General features: G+C 37.3%; 3 protein-coding genes across 6 annotated transcripts in view; all 3 read right to left on the reverse strand.

Annotated features, from left to right (window-relative positions):
- LOC121992714 overlaps window positions 1-8,538 on the reverse strand; it is a 35,005-nt gene extending 26,467 nt beyond the window's left edge. Inside the window, exons 1-5 of one of the 4 annotated variants that reach the window (XM_042547246.1) lie at window positions 8,327-8,538; window positions 7,195-7,448; window positions 6,402-6,859; window positions 5,068-5,283; window positions 4,193-4,967 (exon numbers count right to left, since the gene is read on the reverse strand). In XM_042547246.1, the coding sequence (XP_042403180.1) occupies window positions 4,193-4,967; window positions 5,068-5,134 (842 nt within the window). In that variant the 5' untranslated portion in view covers window positions 5,135-5,283; window positions 6,402-6,859; window positions 7,195-7,448; window positions 8,327-8,538. The remainder of the gene's footprint in view (window positions 1-4,192; window positions 4,968-5,067; window positions 5,284-6,401; window positions 6,860-7,194; window positions 7,449-8,326) is intronic. The other 3 variants (XM_042547247.1, XM_042547248.1, XM_042547245.1) reach the window with 3 other exon arrangements.
- A 662-nt stretch (window positions 8,539-9,200) lies between these two features.
- On the reverse strand, window positions 9,201-12,090 carry LOC121992716 (putative casein kinase II subunit beta-4). Its single transcript, XM_042547249.1, has 6 exons — window positions 11,963-12,090; window positions 11,639-11,876; window positions 11,267-11,485; window positions 10,268-10,377; window positions 10,026-10,191; window positions 9,201-9,546 (listed from the first exon to the last, which is right to left on the reverse strand). Exons 1-6 carry the CDS (start codon window positions 11,975-11,977, stop codon window positions 9,416-9,418), a joined length of 879 nt encoding a protein of 292 aa, XP_042403183.1. The 5' UTR covers window positions 11,978-12,090; the 3' UTR covers window positions 9,201-9,415.
- A 376-nt stretch (window positions 12,091-12,466) lies between these two features.
- Window positions 12,467-18,446, reverse strand: LOC121992717 (calcineurin B-like protein 1). Its single transcript, XM_042547251.1, has 9 exons — window positions 18,255-18,446; window positions 18,033-18,184; window positions 16,621-16,703; window positions 15,333-15,392; window positions 14,377-14,485; window positions 14,251-14,303; window positions 13,317-13,397; window positions 13,128-13,240; window positions 12,467-12,794 (listed from the first exon to the last, which is right to left on the reverse strand). Exons 2-9 carry the CDS (start codon window positions 18,109-18,111, stop codon window positions 12,731-12,733), a joined length of 642 nt encoding a protein of 213 aa, XP_042403185.1. The 5' UTR covers window positions 18,112-18,184; window positions 18,255-18,446; the 3' UTR covers window positions 12,467-12,730.
- Between the last annotated feature and the right edge of the window lie 1,011 nt (window positions 18,447-19,457).

The raw sequence follows: 19,457 nt of genomic DNA on the forward strand, positions 1-19,457 counted from the left end.
TATTTAGACACCATTTTTAACATTATTAAAGCCATAGCTGGAGCATACCCTCAATGGGTGGATGTTTTACAAGAATGAAACAAGCATAATTTTTGTGAACCTAACTAGGCTTATCCAGCTGTCTTCCACTGACTACACAGCATCCTTAATCATGGAAGTAATAAAAAAACTTGAATCCACCTGTTTTCCCTTCAACTTATGAGACCTTAATTTTTAACGACAAACTTTTCAAGTGCTACATTTTTTGATTGCATGATTTGGATACATACTAGTGTTAGAATGAATTAGCTTCCATAATCTTTCATTTCTTTTTAGTCCTTCCTAAAGATAATAGCAGTATTTTTACTTGACATTATCCAAAAGCTTTGGGTTTTTACAGCAAGAAGGGTTGGCCAGTGTAGTAGCCCAATGAGGTGGCAAGAAGCCTACTTTTGCTCGCATATTATATACACTTGATATCTTTTCTCCATGGAGTAGACTAAGACTGATCCACCTTGTATTGTTTTTGTTATTTCATTGTGCATTTGTTTTTTTTCTACCGCAGGAGAGAGATTCAACCGCACTGATTCACAATACTGGAGATTATACCTTATAGAAGAATTGGATTTCCATATAGAGTGGGTCATTTGAAGGCATGACTTCCAGTATCTTCTTTTATAGAAAGTAACTTTACCAATGCTCTTTTGTTAGTATTGATTTTGACAAGCAATCCTAGTGCAGCATTCGACACAATAAGTGGTATTAGAATATTTGTGATGTACAAGTGGTATCAAAGTGTAGATTGCCAAATTCTTAGAGTAATGCATGTAGGTCTTTGTAGAGGGTGGAGCAATTAGCATAAGAGATAGACAAAGTGTTCATCCGATGGTAGAGACTTCAACAGAAATATGAGGGATCTCTATTAGGATGTTTGATTGAAGTATAAACTTTTCTTTGTTGTGACTATATATGTCCCCAGGAGTTTGATGGGTACTCTACTTGGCAAGCAAAAGCACATACCATCAGACATCACAGAAAGCAATTAAGAGATGATGAGATTAGAAGTAATCAATAGCATCAGATTTTGTCATGCATAATGTGGCAAAAGGCGAATACGCTCGCCCCCAACGCCCCCTCCAATCCGCCCCATAATGTGGCAAAAGGCGAATACACTCGCCCCCAACGCCCCCGCCAATCCGCCCCATAATGTGGCAAAAGGCAAATACGCTCGCCCCCAACGCCCCCTCCAATCCGCCTCATAATGTGGCAAAAGGCGAATACGCTCGCCCCCCAACGTCCCCGCCAATCCGCCCCATAATGTGACAAAAGGCGAATACGCTCGCCCCCAACGCCCCCGCCAATCCACCCCAGGACCAACACGGAGGAGGTAAATCATGGTGATTGAGAAGGCAAATGGTAGGTGGGGTGAGTTTTACACGGGTTGTAGGGATTTACGCCCCACCAGCCCCGAGAATCGACCCCTAGACCTTATGTGCCATCAACCCTATCACTTACCATCTCAGCTAACCCATGGGGGCGATTTTGTCATGCATAATGTCATTATATATGGTGGTCAGTGATATCACATCATAAGGTGTGATGCAAAGAATAAATAATTCTAATGTAGCCACATCATCAGATGTCAAGTGTCATCAGCATAGTTCAATATGCAATTTGAAAGTTTTATTCTGGCATTCTCTAAGGTGTACATATACTAACAGTTTGGAACTGAATAGTAGATATCATTCATGCTTAGCTAGTCAAAATAGGAAAAATATTCTAAATAAGATGAGAAGCTTGGTGAAGGTATTACTAATTCATTAGTTTCCTTAGTATCTCTTAATCTTAATACCCCAAGGATTGGAGTAAGCAAATATGAAAAAAAAAAAAATTCTAATGTATTTTAAATATAGAGACGAAAAATAGGTCAAACATCAAATATGAAGAAGCAAAAGAGGGTAGAAGCGAGTGAAAGAAAAAAAATTGGCATGTACTCCATTAGAAGAGCAACTAGGAAACATGTAGTAAGAGAGAAGATGATGGAAGAGAGAGGTTATGATGTTGAATGAGAAAGAGAGAGAAACTAACCTCTCTTTAATGGTATAATTAATTGAATAAAGACATGAGAGAGGCATTTGGTGATGGAATTAAGGACAGTAATTCATGTTCGAAAGGAATCAGGAACACATTAGAACACAACATTAGAGAGAAGATGGTTACCATCAACACGTAGAGCCACAGGTGACAATGATCCAAACAATCAAAGTTGATGCATGAAAGGCAAATGTCAGACTTGAAAGCAATGATCACTGATTCTATGCTCGAGGTACCACTGACTACAATTGTTACTGATTGATCTGTGTGCACTTCGATAAACTGAGAAGAACAAAGATAACAGCAAAAAAAAATGGAAAATGTAAACGCTTTGATATGCCAAGATGATGCGCCTGGACTGTCAATTGAATGATGATCAGCAATTGAAACTCTTGTTGAGGGTGAACAAGAATCTTGTTGTGAATATGCAACTGGTGACTGGGAACAAATGCTTTGTGTGGATCCCTTATATGCTCAAGAGAAAAGCAATTGATCCTGAAGATCCCTTGAAGGCAGAACCCAAGGTGAAGGTCAGTTATTCCGAGAATGGGCAAACAATGCAACAGCATCCTTGAAATACACACTTTCATACGTAGCTTTGTTTCTTATATCTACTTTTTGTGACAAGAAGCATGCAACTAGCATGATGCACATTTAAGATCTAGTAGAAAAGAGTTGATCAAGGGCTGGGATGAAAGGAGTCTTACATAACGCTTAACCCATATAAATTTATAGATTTTTCATTTATTCAGATCTTATGGTAGTTTTTGTTATTGAACAGAATACAGGAAAAAGATCACAAGGCTGGACTCTTGCTTTGGTCATTGCTCTGAGCTCGATAAGCATCACATCTTAAAGTAGTGCAGAACACTACTAGAACATGGAGTGTCTTCCCTAATTACGAGACAATGTCAAACATGATAACTAGCTTTCCTGAAAATATAAGAGAAGAGTAATGGCTGCATGACTCTTTACAAAGAATTTCCAAGGTAAGTTCTCAAGATAGAAAACAACTCTGAAATTGTACATAAATATGAACAAGAAATGAAGATGTGAAACTGTGTTGCTTAAAAATGCAACAATTTCAAAGAACACAAAATGCAATCAACTTTAAAAATAAAAAAATCCGATCTCTTTAATCATTAGGACAGTCACCATCCTCAGAACTCTACAGGGAGAGGATGAATCATATTAGAATAAACAGATGCAGATGGACTAACTAGAAAGAATCCAATAATGTTTCAAAAGTGTTTCATGCAACTGCATATGCACCAAATGTGTACCCAGTGCTTCACGGCACCAGAAATACCAGCATAAACATATAGTCAATCACATTCAAATTTTATTGCTAATATTAAGCTAGTTTATTAATTAAGTCAAACTTTACACAACTTGAAATAGATTAGATAGACTAGAAGGGAAAAAAAGGCAAACAAACCAACTGGATCAAACAAATTCATATTCAATTTAATAAAGAACTGAGGCATTTATAAGGGAAAAGATCCACTGCTATAAAGAGAATAGTTTAGAAAAAACAAGTTTTACAGATAAGCTTTAGAAACTTGAATATGATTTCTATTTTGTTATAATAAATTATTCATATAATTTTTTATTTTGAGAAACTTCTTACCAATTATGAAAATTACGTTTTCCCAAATGCAATTAATACTAAAATATTTTTCTTAATTGAATGCAATTCATCTGCAAATGCTTTAGTATAACATATGCATCAAGAAGTGTAAACGCAACCACACGCTTCCTATCTATAATGCACTTTCCAATAGCTTGCATCTAATGTTGAAACAAGATTAATGCAATGGCAAAAAACAATTCAACAATGATTGTAAATACATCTGCATCCATAAAAGACATGAACTATGCACTAGCCCGACAACATGTTGACTGCATATACTTTCTAAAAGCCTGCAACTAATGTCAAACAAAGATGAATAGCGCTACTAAACATATCATATTATTGACAAGAAACTAAAATCTTACAATATCAAATTCACAAGCATATGGATTCCAATAGAGGCAACTATCAAAATTCACAAGTAAACCTAGAAGGATAACAGAAAGCAAATAGAAAGTGTTTGTATAGAGCAGCAGGGATTCTCACAGCTTGAATGCATGGACAATGATGCTTCCTCCAGATCCACCTCCTCCTTTGAGACCTCCTTGTCCGCCTTCTGCAGTAACTGATCCATCCAATTGCAATGTATCATTAATGTTGAAGAGAATGCAGCCCCCACCATCACCTCCATATTGGTTTTCAGCAGATATGCTACCTCCCTTGCTCCCATAACTCCTTGGCCTAAATAACGTTGACCATGCATAAACATCCCCGCCCCAGTTAGTCTTGTTACTTTTTACACAAGAAGCACCACGACCCCCATGGCCTCCACCAGCACCATCGTAACCAATAGGGGTGCCACTTGTCTGGGAAGGTGGTGATCCACCCAAGGATGTCGTGTTTATTGTAGCATGGTGATCCAAAGCAAGATTTTTAGCAACTAACCTAACAGAGCCTGCTACTATGTTTGCATGTTCACTAATTTTAATGCTTCCAGACATGTGAAAGATAACAGAGCATCCTTTAATAAGGCATGTGATGGAAACGTGAGGGGAAATCTCAATGCTACCTGACCCATATACACAGAGATCTCCATCTAAATACAAACTTGAGTTTAGTAGGCAAGTTGTATTGAAAGTTCCAAATCCTTTTAATTCCTGACAAGAGACAGAATTATCCTCATATGATAAACAGAACGGATCTTCATCGTCATACACTAGGTGTTCACTGTATGCTCCAACGAAATCCGGAAACAGGGTTCCAGAACTTATACCCTTAGAATGCTCAAGTCCAAGTAAAAGTATAAAAATACAAAATTTTCCTGCATGATACCACCACAAACACCCAAATTTTAGAGTGGAATACAGGAAAAAAAATTAAACAAGCATACTGCATACTTAGCAAACTGATTGCCTTCGTACCATAAACACTGAAATTCAGACTTTGCTTATTTGTTTGGAGATTCTTCTTCTCTAGTGCTTCAGGCATGAGATAGCTTTGAAAAGCTAGGTGCTCTCAACGGTGATGCGTCCTCTGTACAAACAGGGAACTTCAGATGCTCATGCATCCTCTGCTCACTAGCAGACTCGGCCTATCAATTGTTCATTTCCATAGATGGGGAATTGATAGAAATGTTTCTGAGCAATATATAGACAAGTAAATATAACTACAAAATGGATGACACTATTCGAATGAAAAATTTAGAGTTTTCAAAAAGCATCAATAAATTATTTAGTAGTTCAAAATCAAAATGTTCGATCATCTAAATAAAGCATGTCTCCTAAGCAAAGTTAGAACAGTGAAGATGTTTCACACTCAGACCACAAGATTGAAAATCTAAGCAAGCTTTTGTTTCTCATAAGGAATACAGCTAGGACTCATATTCAGCAGGTCTATTCCTTATCAAGAACTGCTATCCCTACGTGGAATGGTGAGAAGTTTGGACCTGGGGCAATTTGTTGAAGCTAGTTGGAGGTGTTTGGTAGGAAATTTTTCTATTTTCTGACCATATCAGTTCTTGATGCATAGGGGAGCTTGGAGGATCCCTGGAACAAGGTGATCTGGTTTTCCAACTCTGCAATTAAGGTTAAAGTTTTTGTATGGTAGATTAAATACTAAGGGCATACTCAGAAGAAAGGGAGTAACACTTGGGGAATTCTTGTGCTGTGCACTAGGCAGATTGAGGAATATCAGGTATCACATTTTCTTTACTGTCCATGTGTTCAAGCAGGATGGCGCTATGTGCTCTGCTCTTTCTTTTCTGATGAATGAGCTGAACATCGACTAGAGCATGGGTGGATGCTGCCCGGCATCTGGGCAAAGAAACGAAACGTGGTCAACTCTATTCAAGCAAGGCTTCATAGCATCTAGCACTTTCGATGCTTGATGGTGTTCAGTTCTGATATGCCAGAGTTTATGCAGATTTGGTCCAAATTGCTCTTGGCTCTGAAGAGGTTGGGTCCAAGTTGCTTGATGGTGTTCATGACACATCTAAAGATTATCCAAGTTATGTGAGCTCCCACATTGCTGAGTAGTGCTCACAACTTCTCTGATACTGCATGACAACTATTGTAATAACTTAGCAGATTTGTTTCAGGACTGCTTAAAACTCTTGGTGTCTTTGTAAATACTACTTGTAACTAATTGAAAACTGAGTAGGTGAATGCTTAGTTCCCTCAAAATCCTTTTTCAGATATATATATATATATATATATATATAGAGAGAGAGAGAGAGAGAGAGAGAGATTTTACATACTAAAGCACTGAAAAAACTTCATCAAAGTCATATTCAAAACACTGGGAACTAGTCATATTTAGATTGATTCTGTTGATCCCCATGACTGCCCAGTTCTTTGATTTGCTTAAGTAGATCCCGCCTGTTGTGGCTGCAAAGAACCAAATCTGCTCAAAAAGATATTCATGCAATCTTGAAGGGTGATGAACTCCATAACTTCCTGTTGAACCAGGTTCTTGTCAATGTTATTTGTAGAGGCGTCAACGCCAACCTCCAACCTGGGAGAAGATCCTTCTCTATTGTCCTCTTGTTGTGAGTTAATGAAGGGGAAAGACAAACTTCCTAGATTCTGCACTTGTCTCTGGCAACAGCATCTCTCCAACCTAGGCCATCACCAGCTACTTTTCTTGGTTGTGTTTTGACTAAACCGGCAAGCCAGTCATCCTCCAGTTACAGCTTCCCAAAGCATATCACAAGATCTGCACATATTTAAATGCATTGGAGATCATCATAGCAAGGGCATACTGTGTGCTACTAAGCCACCAACTTTTACTTGCATGTTTTTGACATCTATGTGACCACATCATCAATGGGTTCTTATGCATATAATGGCAGATGATGAACTACAGTATTAATAGGTAGTTGATGAAAAGGAGGCAAATCGAAAGCAACCTTGGTTAGAAGGAAAATTATGGTTGATGGAACCAGAGCAAATGAAAATAAACTATTAAGAAAAAGGAAGTTATTTGGAGTCATAATCTCAATCTCTCGGTTTGATAAGTTCAGGTAATTTGGTCCAGCTGTCACTTTTTACCTATCTTTTCACAGCGTATGGCATTCATTACTCCATCTTCATCAGTGTTTCCCAAATTGATTTGTGTCTTCACGGTTGTCTTTCATCAGCAAATTTAAACATCAACCATGCCGTCATTGGCTATCTCATGACTATCTTCAGAGATTAGGCACATTGAACTGAAGATCAGAATCTTCCACTGTCAATGCACCTCTCGATCCGATGAATCACATTATCAATCACTTCATCAGACGATTCTTAGTTATTCAACAATGCTGCAAAAACATGCAGATAAACGATTGGAGAAAAACAAGTAATTCAAAAGTGCTGCATTAGTGTAGCAATTATCCCATAATCCTGTGAAAATGCTCAGACAGGCATTAATAGGCCAAGAGAGCTTTTTGATCTAGTGGGGGCAGTAAATCGGAAGTACTGGTACAGTAGTTATCGTGTAATCCTGTGAAAAGGTGTAGTTCGTTCATCCAGGCCAAGTGGATTGTTCAATCTGACATTGTGCATTGATTTAAATCTTTAATTGGTTGAGAATTCGCAAGCATCCTGTAATCTTGAAGGTTTTCGATAGATCATCTTTCATCTTTCAGGCCAAACATCTACTTCATGCGTCTAAAATAACTTCATGTGTTGAATCATGAATGCAAACTGAAGATGCTAGTTGCAGCACCTTCAGTTTGAGAGGGAGAATAGAATATAGTCTCCACTCATCGCTTGAATTCTGGCCTTATTCGCTAGTTGAACATGATCGCACACCAAACAGTGAGATGACACAAGACTTCGATCAACGCTAAAACTATTTTATGGAACTAAAACTACACTCGGAGAGTAAAATTCTGGTCCTATTTTCTTCTTATGATCTTATCCTTTCCCAATAAACAGCAAACTTTTTAGGAAATCCAAAAGCTACACTACGAAGTACCGAATACACAGTTCGTAAACCATACGAAGGGAGCGAGAGAGAATATCGAAAGGGTGAATCCGACAAGCGTGCGATTAAAAGACCTAGCGAACATCAGAAAAAAATTGAAGAAGGAAAATGAACGAGCGATCCCAAAAAAAATGCGACGCCGAATGGCATCGCCCCGACAACCACCTCCTCAAAAAAATAGAAGCGATCGGCGAGGATGAACAAGCTCACCTCGTCCGCTTCCGATTCAAGAAAACAAAATCACGCGACCGATGCGAACCCTAGATTGGCGCGGCTCTCCTTCCCGCTCTGGACGTCAGTCCTCCAGCCGGCTGTGCCCCGTCTTCGCCGCCCCCGTCTTATAGAAGGGCATTCGCGGAAGCCTCTCTCTCTCTCTCTCCCCACTCCTCCCCTGGTCTCGGCGTTAGTCCAACTGAGAGCTGGCTTTCCTTCGCATATACTTGTCATACGTTGCTGGGATTTGCACGTGTATTACACGTGGACGTGCAGATCTTCTACACGCTGTGGCTTATCTACTGTGACGTCGTCCGATTTGGACGTCAGAATATAGACTTTACGTTCAGAACAATAACTAAGTTGCTACTCTGCATTGGACGATGTATAAATTTTGATTAGTTCACAAAGATAAAATTTTATTTAATCGGGACTTTGGGCCATAGTAGAAATAGAGACAAAAAAATGTGGTCAGCTCAGTTACTCTCCTAACCCCGCTGCTCCTTCCCATTTATCCTTAATTAACGCTTCTCTTGGGTTTCATTATCAATCGTTTAACTTTAACGTCCTTAATTCAATTGCTCTATTCCATTTTGTTAATTCCCAATTAATGTGGTCAGCTTTATTTCCTAGTATTCAAATAAATCATTTTTATGTATTTGTGTCACCTTGTCTATCTATGAGTAGGAGACGCGATGGAGTAACTAAATCATTTTGTTCATTCTTGTGCATCACTCGGACCATTTTGAAACCAAACTAAGCGGAAGGGAAGAAAGTAAAGCCATACTTCTGATGATGAAGCCATACCCTATCTTTGGGTGTTATTTGAACTATCGGTTTGTGTGGAAAGTAACTAATAAGACTTAGGACGAGATCTAAAATACGAATATATATGGCAAACCATAGAATAAATAAACCATACGATGTTATAGTCGTTCGGTAGCTTTAACAGGACTAAGATGCAAGCGGAATGATGCTGTGATAGGGCAACTCAACAAAGTAAATACCCTAAATCATGGAGAGAATAGTTGATGCTGGTTGAAGTCTGGAGTTTACTATATTTCATCTTGCTGCCTGACTTGTTCCTCATGGCCTGTGAAGTTTGAAGCCAAAAACCCTTGGAACGTACCGTTGAGATGGCTTTTGCGGCTTGAGGTGCCCGTATGTCATCAGAAACAAGTGAGGGAACGTTGTCCCAAAGTGAGCTCCATCAATATCTGTGCAAGCGAGGTCAAGGAAACTTTCATAGGGCAGCTTAGCAGTGGGATAACTTCGTACCACTTCATCTTGAGTTTTTTAAATCATCAAAATACAACAGAATAATGGCATGGGTTGCATACCCATTACCCACATATATGCCTCATCACTTTCCGTCAAGTAAAATAACAGTATTAACGATTAGAGGTGAAATAGCAAGAGTTTGAAAATACAGGAGGATATTTGATGATTCTGAAACTCTTAAGAGGCAAAATACTTTCTCAGATATTCACATATGCGTTACTGCTAAATTTATACTCTGCTATAAGAACATATGGACCATTTTACTCTTAACATCAATATAGGACAAGAACCATAAATAAATTATTATGCATTGAAATTTAGAAGGTTAAATATTGTACTAGGGAAACAGTTGGTTTCAACACTTATCATAGACGAACATAACTGAAAATTAAGTAATTAGTTGGAGAAAGGATACTGCCTTGGTACTTCGATCTTGGATAGTATACGTCTTCACATTTAGGACAATAAATTTTCACAGTGCTTGATCGAGGAATGTCTGATTGCCCAACAGGAAGACAGGGTTGACCACTACAGTAAACTCGAGGGCATCTTCCAAAATCATAGTTCTTGTATTTCTCTAGCTAGGTTGCCACTAATTATGTCATCACAATTGAACAATTAAATAATGATAAAACATTGACAGCATCAAGATCTTACCATGGCAACCATCCCTTTACTAGTTAATATATATCGAACATGTATCAAGCCATAGAGCATCTCTGCTGCTGATTCAACTAACTCATTTTGTTCCTCAGTAAACATGTCTCCTGGTCAGTTTGAAATCCAGGGATAGATTTATCCACAAATATATGCACATAAAAGCTTATATGAAATTGACACATATATGACATTCTCAAACATAAAAGGGCAGCCCGGTGCACGAAGCTCCCGCCAATGCACGTTACGCAATCTTATCCTATTTTGCAAGAGGTTGTTTCTAAGACTCAAACCCGTGACCTCTAGGTCACATTAACTTTTGCATCAAGGCTCCCCTTCCTCAAACATCTACAAACAAAAAAAGTATGTGGGCCGTGCAATTAATCTATCATGCTACGTATCTGGGCCATGCACTTAATCTATCATACTACTATTCTTCATTACTATGCTTTTAGATGTCATGCATACAAATGTTATGTATGCAAAATCTATTGGTTGTTCGACACAACATTAAGAATTTGAAATGTTCAAGCAACAATTTTCACTACTCATGACAAGGAAAGCAATTCTCTAGTCAGTAAATGCTTTAGTCTCTCTAGAGAGCATCGTTGACCAGTGTGCTTTCATAAAACTTAGAGAATATATATTTGTTAAGCTTGTAATAGTGGCAAAGCTAGTAAAGTATACAGAACATGTGTCCAGCAATTTATGTTCTCTGCTCACAGTGGTTGATGAAACTTTTGGGAACCAAAACATACATGAAAAAAATAAGAATAAATAACAGATAAAGGATGGATGTCTTCAAAACATGAATATAAGGAAGAATGATTATCCACTCATTGTATTTCGCCAAATATGGAATGAAGGGCTAAAAAGAACAAAAAAAAAAATATTGATAAAATTGAAAAGGTAGATATCTACAATTTACCTATTTTTAAATTCAGATAGGAAAAATAGTGTTCATTCATGAAATTATGTAGACGCATTAGTGAAGCTTACCATGAGAAGACTCGATATCCAAGATCAGATCAAGAGCAAAATCATAATAAGGAACTTGACTACTTATTCCACATAGGTTGAAATCATCTTGAATGTATTCTTCATCAACTTCACAGAAAAATTCATTCCCCCTTAGATTACAGAACCATGAAATCCAAGATGTGTCTTCCCCGTCAGAACCACTGATATCAGATTCTTCACTATCTGTTTCTGACTCTTCTGCGATAACATATGCAAAATAAATTTATGCAAAGCACAGACAAAACACTACCAATATCTAGATTGACTACTCATTGATTCTAGCTTAATGTCCCAAAATAAGGTTCCAAATCAACTTTTTCAAAAATAGACCTCTCAAGGAAGAACCTTTACCGTCGGAACCCTTGTTTTTTGGGACGGAAAGGTGTTCCGGCTGCTTCCCGGAGGCTGAAGAGGCTAGTGGGAGCCTGTCTTTATCCTTGCCAATCAAGCCTCTTGAGGCCGACGGCGAGGATTTCTCTAGGTGCTTGTCGAGCGCATCATTGATCCGCTTCCGATCCAAGGATCCAGCCTCCACCTTGGATCCGTTCCCGCTCCTGTACATATCTCCCACTGGCCGATCAGCCCAGCCCTAATCCCAAACCACAGCTCAAAATTGATTCAAAGCGCCATTACGCAATGAAAACGATCGAAACCATTATGGTGTGAAGAAATCACCATAACTGGTGCCATGGAACCATTGATTTGTAGGAACGGGAGAAGGAATTCGAGGCAGAAGAAGCGGATATTGGTACAAATCTCCGGCTCTTTCTCACGGAAGAGAAACGGGGGAGGGGACGAAGTTTGATGAACGAGCGGTAGCGATCTAATAACGAGTACGGCTGTACGTGGAATTTTGCGATTCATGGCCCGGCCCATTACGTAGTCATGTCATTTTAGCCCGTGTATTTTTTTAGTTTCCCTCAAGTCCAAGTTGGGCAAAATCCGAGAGTAGAATTTTCTTCCCAATAAATATATAATATATTGATTACCTACTGTGAATTTCTCATTAGATTTAATCTTTCTTTATTATGAATTTCACGTAATTGTATATTATTCTAAGCACATCTCGAAGAATTACGTAAAATGGTACTAAATTGAGAATAAAAAAAAACAAAATGAAAAACAAAGAAAAAGGTCACATGCGCTCTTCAGAATTAAAATTCAAATTCAAAGAACAAATTCAGAAACAAAAAATTTGTATAACCTCGTTGAAGAAACTTAAACAACACTATCAATCCAAAGCACTCAGTTCATTCCAAATGGATAATAGAAATATTGGAAGCTTGTGCGTATCTAATAATACACAAATGTATCATGAAGCTTTTGGCTGGAAAACTTTTGCAGAATGGCGATCATTTTCATTGCTAGTTTGCTCCTTTTCTTCATGGGATAGCAGCTGCCTATTGTCTTATAAACTCCTAGTCTACGCTAACACAATATTCTTCAGGTAGCAATGTCCTCGACCTCAGAATGGAACACAAAACTTGGAAACGTTGTAGTTATGTCCCTGCACATTTATCGCACATCGAGTTAAGAGTGAAGTGCTTTTGCACAAAGCACATGTATTAATAATCCAAATCGAATATTGACTATTCCAAATGTAGGATAATTTTCAGCTAATTTTGAACATGAACAAGAAACGGTTTATGAATATGGAAGAAACATCAACAGAATTCTTCTGTGATAATTAAAGGCGATCAGCAGATTCTTCGATTTAATTATCATTTTGATAATTTTGGTATTTGTGCAGAACCACGAAAGGCATAGAAAGGAACACATCAATCATTGAACAAAGAATCCTCAGCTATACAGTTTACTTCCTAACAGCAGAATCACTTGCCTGAGATATGGAAGGGTCATGATCTTCATCAACGATGGATTGTGAGAGACAAAATTTTCCCATTCTGTTTTATCTATTTTTCCGTCTTGATTAGCATCAGCTTCTTGAAATGTCTGTTCAAGAAAATGTACAAATTGTTAGAGGTTTTGCTAACTTCTTGCAATTGTGAAATCAGTTGTGGCAACAAACCTTATCTAAAATTGACTCCACAACTTCATCAGCCAATCTCATCTCTGATTCAGACAGCAGAGCAATCAGCATCTGCTTCACCTGCCAACCAGATTAAATGGCAAGGCCCATGTTGGAATATATCATAAATAAAACAGAAGATTAATGCATTAATCAATAAGATTAATCATAAATGCATGAGCTTAATTAGTGCTTCATTCGGGAAACTTAGCATTTGCCGTGCATTTTGCATGTTATGATCCAGCAGGAGTTACAGAATATAGAAATTGAAAAGAAGAAGGAAAGAAATAGATATGAGGATTGAGTTCATAAGTTTCCATCTTAATCTTGATATACGACTGCTGGGAGTGTTCTTAAATACTTCCATAGCAAGTAACGCATAGCCATTTCCTTTGGACTAATTTTTTCAACCTATATGCAGTTGTTGATACAAAATCTGGCAAGAAACAGCCAACCAGAATATTTTAGAAAGAACAGGCTTATTAAGTGGGAGATCTAGTCTACCAAACCATAGTAAGGGTTCTGCAGCCAATGTTTATCCTCACCAATTCTATTACATGGTAAAAGTTGATAATTTGCTCTTATATTACTGTCTTCGAACTATATATTTACAACTTCAGTAAAATGTACTGATCTGGTTCTTTTCTCAAATAGTTTCCTCTTATCTTACCAATTCTTCGCTCAGGATAATCAGAATGTGTCGCTCCTATGCGATAGAACATAAAGCATTACAAAAACATTAAAGCATATTACAAGGAGTAATTGCTTGTCTCAGACCTATAGAAAAACTAGATCAATAAACCTAGACATAAAACAAATTTGAAATTCAAATGTCAGAGTTCAATTTATAAAGTCCTCTATACAGATGTATCTAGCATCTACCAACTGTCCATAATCCATGTGTTAATCAACAATTAACCATTCATCAAGATACCTCTTTCCTTTCAATGAAGCCGGTACCATCAAGATCATAAAGCTTGAAGCAAACTGTAGATTAAAATGGAGTTTGCAATAAGATTCCTAGTGATTCAAATATTCCATAAAACCCATACATACTTACAATCAACTTTGTCTTCATGTGGAGCATTTGGATGAAAAACATTCAGCGCTCGAACAAAGTCCCCAAAATCAATAACACCTTTTTGCTTTACATCAAATAGATTGAAGATCTGCAAACAAAATTTCTAAGTAATAACTAGCAAAAGAGTATAGAAAATGTAAGAACAGTTCTAATTTACCCAATTTATGGCATCTTTTATTAATTAAATGACAAAAGCAAGAAGAGAAGAATGATATATATAGTGTCATTTTGAGAATCTTGTGACAAATTAACAGGATACACTCTGTCATCAGCCTCTACAATATAGTAGCATATTGCCAGAAAATGTAAGTGATAACTAGCAAAAGAGTATAGAAAATATAAGAACAGCTCTAATTTACCCAATTTATGGCATCTTTTATTAATTAAATGACAAAAGCAAGAAGAGAAGAAAGATATATATAGTGTCATTTTGAGAATCTTGTGACAAATTAACAGGATACACTCTGTCATCAGCCTCTACAATATAGTAGCATATTGTCAGAATCCACAACGTAGTGGCATGCCCCCAAAAAGATGGTTATATTTGGAAAAATTAAGGTCTGGTTTAATATGCTTCCCAGCAGAATAAGGCATAATCATTTTTGCAATTCATATTCTTAATCTGACCAAAAATAAATAGATTTCATTAGCATGTTGATATCTCACAATTATGTAGACAATCTTTCTCTAGCTTTTCACAAACCTAAATATCCTCAAATCATGGCAACAAACAAGAAAAGCTTGAAGAGGAAGCAGTTTGTGTTAGTGATCACAATATGATACTAGATTACATGCAATTCACAATTGACAAGAAATTTGCATACCATTTAATGAAACAATGTTGATAAAAATTCCTATTCACATTAAAACAGATCTTGATAACTTTGGATAGTAATGTGGACAATATGAACTAGGAGCTCTTTATAACATAGTACCCTGTTTGCAAAAAGATTTTCCTTCTTTCCAGTTTTAAATAACGCAAGTTGGAACTCCTCCTGCATAAAAGGCATGTAATCAAGACACTCTAAATAGTAAATAATTTGTTACTTTACAAGGGAAACCTCAACAGATCAGCATTACATAATCAGCATATACAAAGCAACTAGCAAGAAGGGCATACACTAACTAGCTATACAAGGTATGCAGAACATGAGCCCTACTGAAAATATAAATATACAGCAAGTTTACATGAAATAACAGGGAAAAAACAACAAAGAGGAAAAATGTAATTATTGATAAGACAAACGTCACCAACCAACCTAAGAAATGTTTAAGTATGGCCATTTGGCATCACTAACTGAGATAAACTTATGGATATCTCATCTTCAACTCACTTTGATAAAGCAACAAGCAAATTGCTGATGCTGTGAGTGTTGGTTTAGCTTGCTGAAATTTCATCGAATGAGTGAAAGATTGGTTACGTTCATGGTGGCAAAAGGCGACAACGTTCGCCCCCAGCGCCCCCGCCAACACGGAGGAGGTAAATCACAGGTGGCTACTAGCCTTTGGAATAATGACCGGCACATGAGAGAGGCATTTACCTCAGCTATGCCGAGATTCAAACTCCAAACCTCATGGTGGCAGTACCTCATGCGCTAGCCACTAGACCGTCTCGAGGGGACTAAAATTGGTTACGTTCATTGAAATACAGGATAGTGTCAACTGATAACATTGTCATTTTTGGTAGCTGTATATCAAATATAAATTATCTGCAAAGTAATTATATTAGTAACTAACTGCTCAAATATTGATACACAGAATCTCATCTGGGGATGTCAGAAATCTTTACAAAGCCAGTAAACTATGAAAGACATGAGTCTTTAGTCACATTGATTGCTGTGGTCCTTGTGGATGAAAAAATGCCAGCTGCAACTGGTTAATCTTCAGAAAGATTACATTCACATAGCATTTCAAGTAGTTGCAAGGAGTATATGAATGGCCTGTACACTCCCAGCGTCATGATGTCATCTTTGATCAGCTTAATTTAAGAAGCACCAACATTGAGCATTATGTTTTAAGAGGGGAAAACTTGGTAATTATGGCAATGAAAACGGGAAACCATAATCCTATCTAGTCATTCAAGAGAACATGAAATGATAAAATTAGTTATAAAAGTCAGTAATCCAGAATATTTATGAAAATAACAATTCATCAATGAAAATAACGCTCAGGAACATAACCATAATGGAAGAAAGCAGGAACAGATGGCAGAATCTTGTTTACCTTGTTGATTAATCCATCATCTATTACAGAACTGCTAATGCTCTTGAAAAGTTCAAACAATGCCTCAACTTCACTGACGGTGACTGTAACAGTAGAACATACATGAATACTCCAGCTTATGTTCCATCAGAAGAATACTAAGAGAACTGGATTTCAGTAAAATGGCATCTAGCAATCTCCATGTGCATTATTGTCACACGAACAAATCAAAGCAGTAAGAAGAATAGCAGTTTAGATTACAATACGCTTGACCCATAAATGTGGTGCATGAGGATCTTAACTTATACCACACTGACTAGGCTGTAGTATTTCTACTGCAATAATACAATACATAAGCAGTTTGATACAATGGTGTGACCTCCCCCTTCCCCACCACCCTAAATCCTAATTCTCTTAATCCTCTTTCTCCCCCCTCTGTGCGAGCTCCATCCCTTCCACTAGTATAGACAATAGAAAAGACATCGATCAGATAATCTAGGCTAGTGGCATGAGAGGAATCCACTTAACATGGTAATTTTGACTCACTATAACCTATTTTGAGTCCTACCCAATTACCAGCTCTGGCGCACAATGAAAATCGTGAAATAATTTACACAATATGATACCATCCAAACCATGACCACATATTAAAAAGAAAGCTAAAGTTTATAATTCAAACCATGACCACATATATTAGTAACAGGGAACTATTTTTGGTTGGCTACATAATTTTGTTACTCGTTGAAACACATCAAGCATGAGATCTAGAAAATAGAATAATTTTATTAAGCATGAGAATAGATGTTATGTGCTTCTTTCTCATTTCAGCAACCAATTCAACTATGGATGAGTTGCTTGAACAAAACTTCAGTTCTAAATCAACAAGAGCAGGATAATTGTCAGGATAAGTCACATTGTCACATTTCTAATTGGTTCTTTTAGGGCGTTGGTTCACCATGGGCCAAGTATTTAGGAATGAGTTTATCTTGAGTGAGACCAAGTTTATAGGAGTAGGGAAAAGTGTAATGTGTTTACAGTAATACTCAAGGCAAGTTTAATCTCAAACATTAACTTCTCCTTCATCTATCAACAAAATTTGAATTTTCTTCTCAATTAATCCAAGGAGGACTTGTGTTCTCTCTACACTACAAATGAAAGATAGTAATTTTCACTAATGGAACCCCATCCCAGTGTCGCTAATAGAAGATAACACCTAGATCAAAAACATGTGATCACTTCAATATGCCTAAAATTCTGCAGCAGTCAATCTGGAAAAAACAAAGTTCAATTTTTTTTTAATCAAAAACTAAGATAAAACTCAGGGTTGAAAGCTAAAACTATCGTTCATAAATCTGAAGATGAATTTTCCAACGATAAGGAAACCAAGAATGAATTTTCCAACGATAAGGAAACCAAGAATAAATTTTAATTACATGCTGTCTGAGAAGCCAGAAAAACGGGGTCCTCGTATCCTGGGAATTGCCTTCGACCCTTTGATTGAAAACAGCCCATTTAGAACAGCTATAAACTGCCCTAGACCTTGAATTCACAGCACGCAGCCTTCTCGATGATCCAGCCAAGTCATCTAAAAGTACCCAAAAAAAAAAATAAGAAAAAATTACATTCATCAAATTTAACAGAAAAAAAGATCAAACCAAATATCTTCTAGATCTCCACAACTACTATAAACCCTAGATTAAAAAAAGCAGAAGCCTTTTTCAGGGACCAAAAAGAAGAATCGAAGGCGAACAATAGATCAAGCTAAAGCTTTATGCTCAAAAACGACCAAATGCCAACTAAAACATTAAAAAATTAAAAAAAAAATAAAAACCACAGGAAAACAACCTACTTTCTCAATCATCTAACCGTACAAGGTTAAAAAAAAATACCAATAAGGGACAAAACAAAGATTAAAAAAACCTAATGACAGTCTTGATACTCGAAAGGGAGTGCAAAAAAAAACAAGGATACAATCAGAACGGAAAGGAAAAAAATTTTAAACCTCCCTAGAATGATCTCTATCGAGTGCCGACCTGACGGGCTTCCATGATGACTTCGCCGAAGGGAGCGACGAGACAAACGCAACCAGACAGACAAGGCCACAGAGACAGAGAGAAAGAGAGGAGGAAAGCGAAACGTAGCAATATTTGCGCCTTTTTCCCTTCTACGAGAGTGCCCTAGCTTGGTTGGAATTTGGATCCTCTCGACCGGAACGGCGGTCCCCCAACACCCAGGAATGGTCGACGAGAGAGCGACGCACACCGGGGCCGGACGAGCGCCGATGGCCAATTGGTGGGTGGGTATAAACAGCGTTGGCGAACCATCCGCTCTTCGTGCCGAGCTTGGAACTTTGCAGAGTCGCGACTGGATTCGTTGCACGTGGGTTGGTGGATTTCGTCCCTTCAACAACTTACCTCTGTCATTAAAGATGGGTCCCAACAAAGATATCAATAACAAAGCGGGTTGTGTTTCTGGGTAAGATTTCCAATGTGAGCATCTCAATAAAACTTTACTTGACAGTCGACTCTACGAGAATATTCCTTATCATATTGAACGATTCTAATTGGGACAAAAGTAAAAAAAACATAGTAACTTCCTTTTAAGAATTATTAAAATAATACTTTATTTGTAATAACGTGTGATAGTTATTACAATACATAACAGTTAGTGTAGTATTACAATACTTAATACCATATTATTTTAGTATTGTATAGTTTACGTAGCTATTATAATTATTTTAGAGTGGTTTTAATCCATTTATAATAATTTTTATTAAGTTAGTAAATACCTTCGTATAATAATATTTAATGTTTAAAGTTATAAGAATTTGAATTTATAGTAAATCATCATGCAAATCT

The sequence above is a fragment of the Zingiber officinale genome, chromosome 6B (assembly GCF_018446385.1).
Source record: "Zingiber officinale cultivar Zhangliang chromosome 6B, Zo_v1.1, whole genome shotgun sequence".
In the NCBI taxonomy this organism is placed as follows: domain Eukaryota; kingdom Viridiplantae; phylum Streptophyta; class Magnoliopsida; order Zingiberales; family Zingiberaceae; genus Zingiber; species Zingiber officinale.

Coding starts and splice junctions, on each gene's coding strand:
- LOC121992716 (XM_042547249.1), bottom strand. Junction 11,486..11,638: donor AAAAAACAAGGGTTCCGACG/GTAAAGGTTCTT, acceptor ATGTTATCGCAG/AAGAGTCAGAAACAGATAGT. Junction 10,192..10,267: donor GTAAAGGGATGGTTGCCATG/GTAAGATCTTGA, acceptor GTGGCAACCTAG/CTAGAGAAATACAAGAACTA.
- LOC121992717 (XM_042547251.1), bottom strand. CDS start 18,111: ATGGGCTGTTTTCAATCAAAGGGTCGAAGGCAATTCCCAGGATACGAG. Junction 16,704..18,032: donor TCTGGCTTCTCAGACAGCAT/GTAATTAAAATT, acceptor CTACTGTTACAG/TCACCGTCAGTGAAGTTGAG. Junction 13,398..14,250: donor GCTTCATTGAAAGGAAAGAG/GTATCTTGATGA, acceptor TCTGGTTGGCAG/GTGAAGCAGATGCTGATTGC.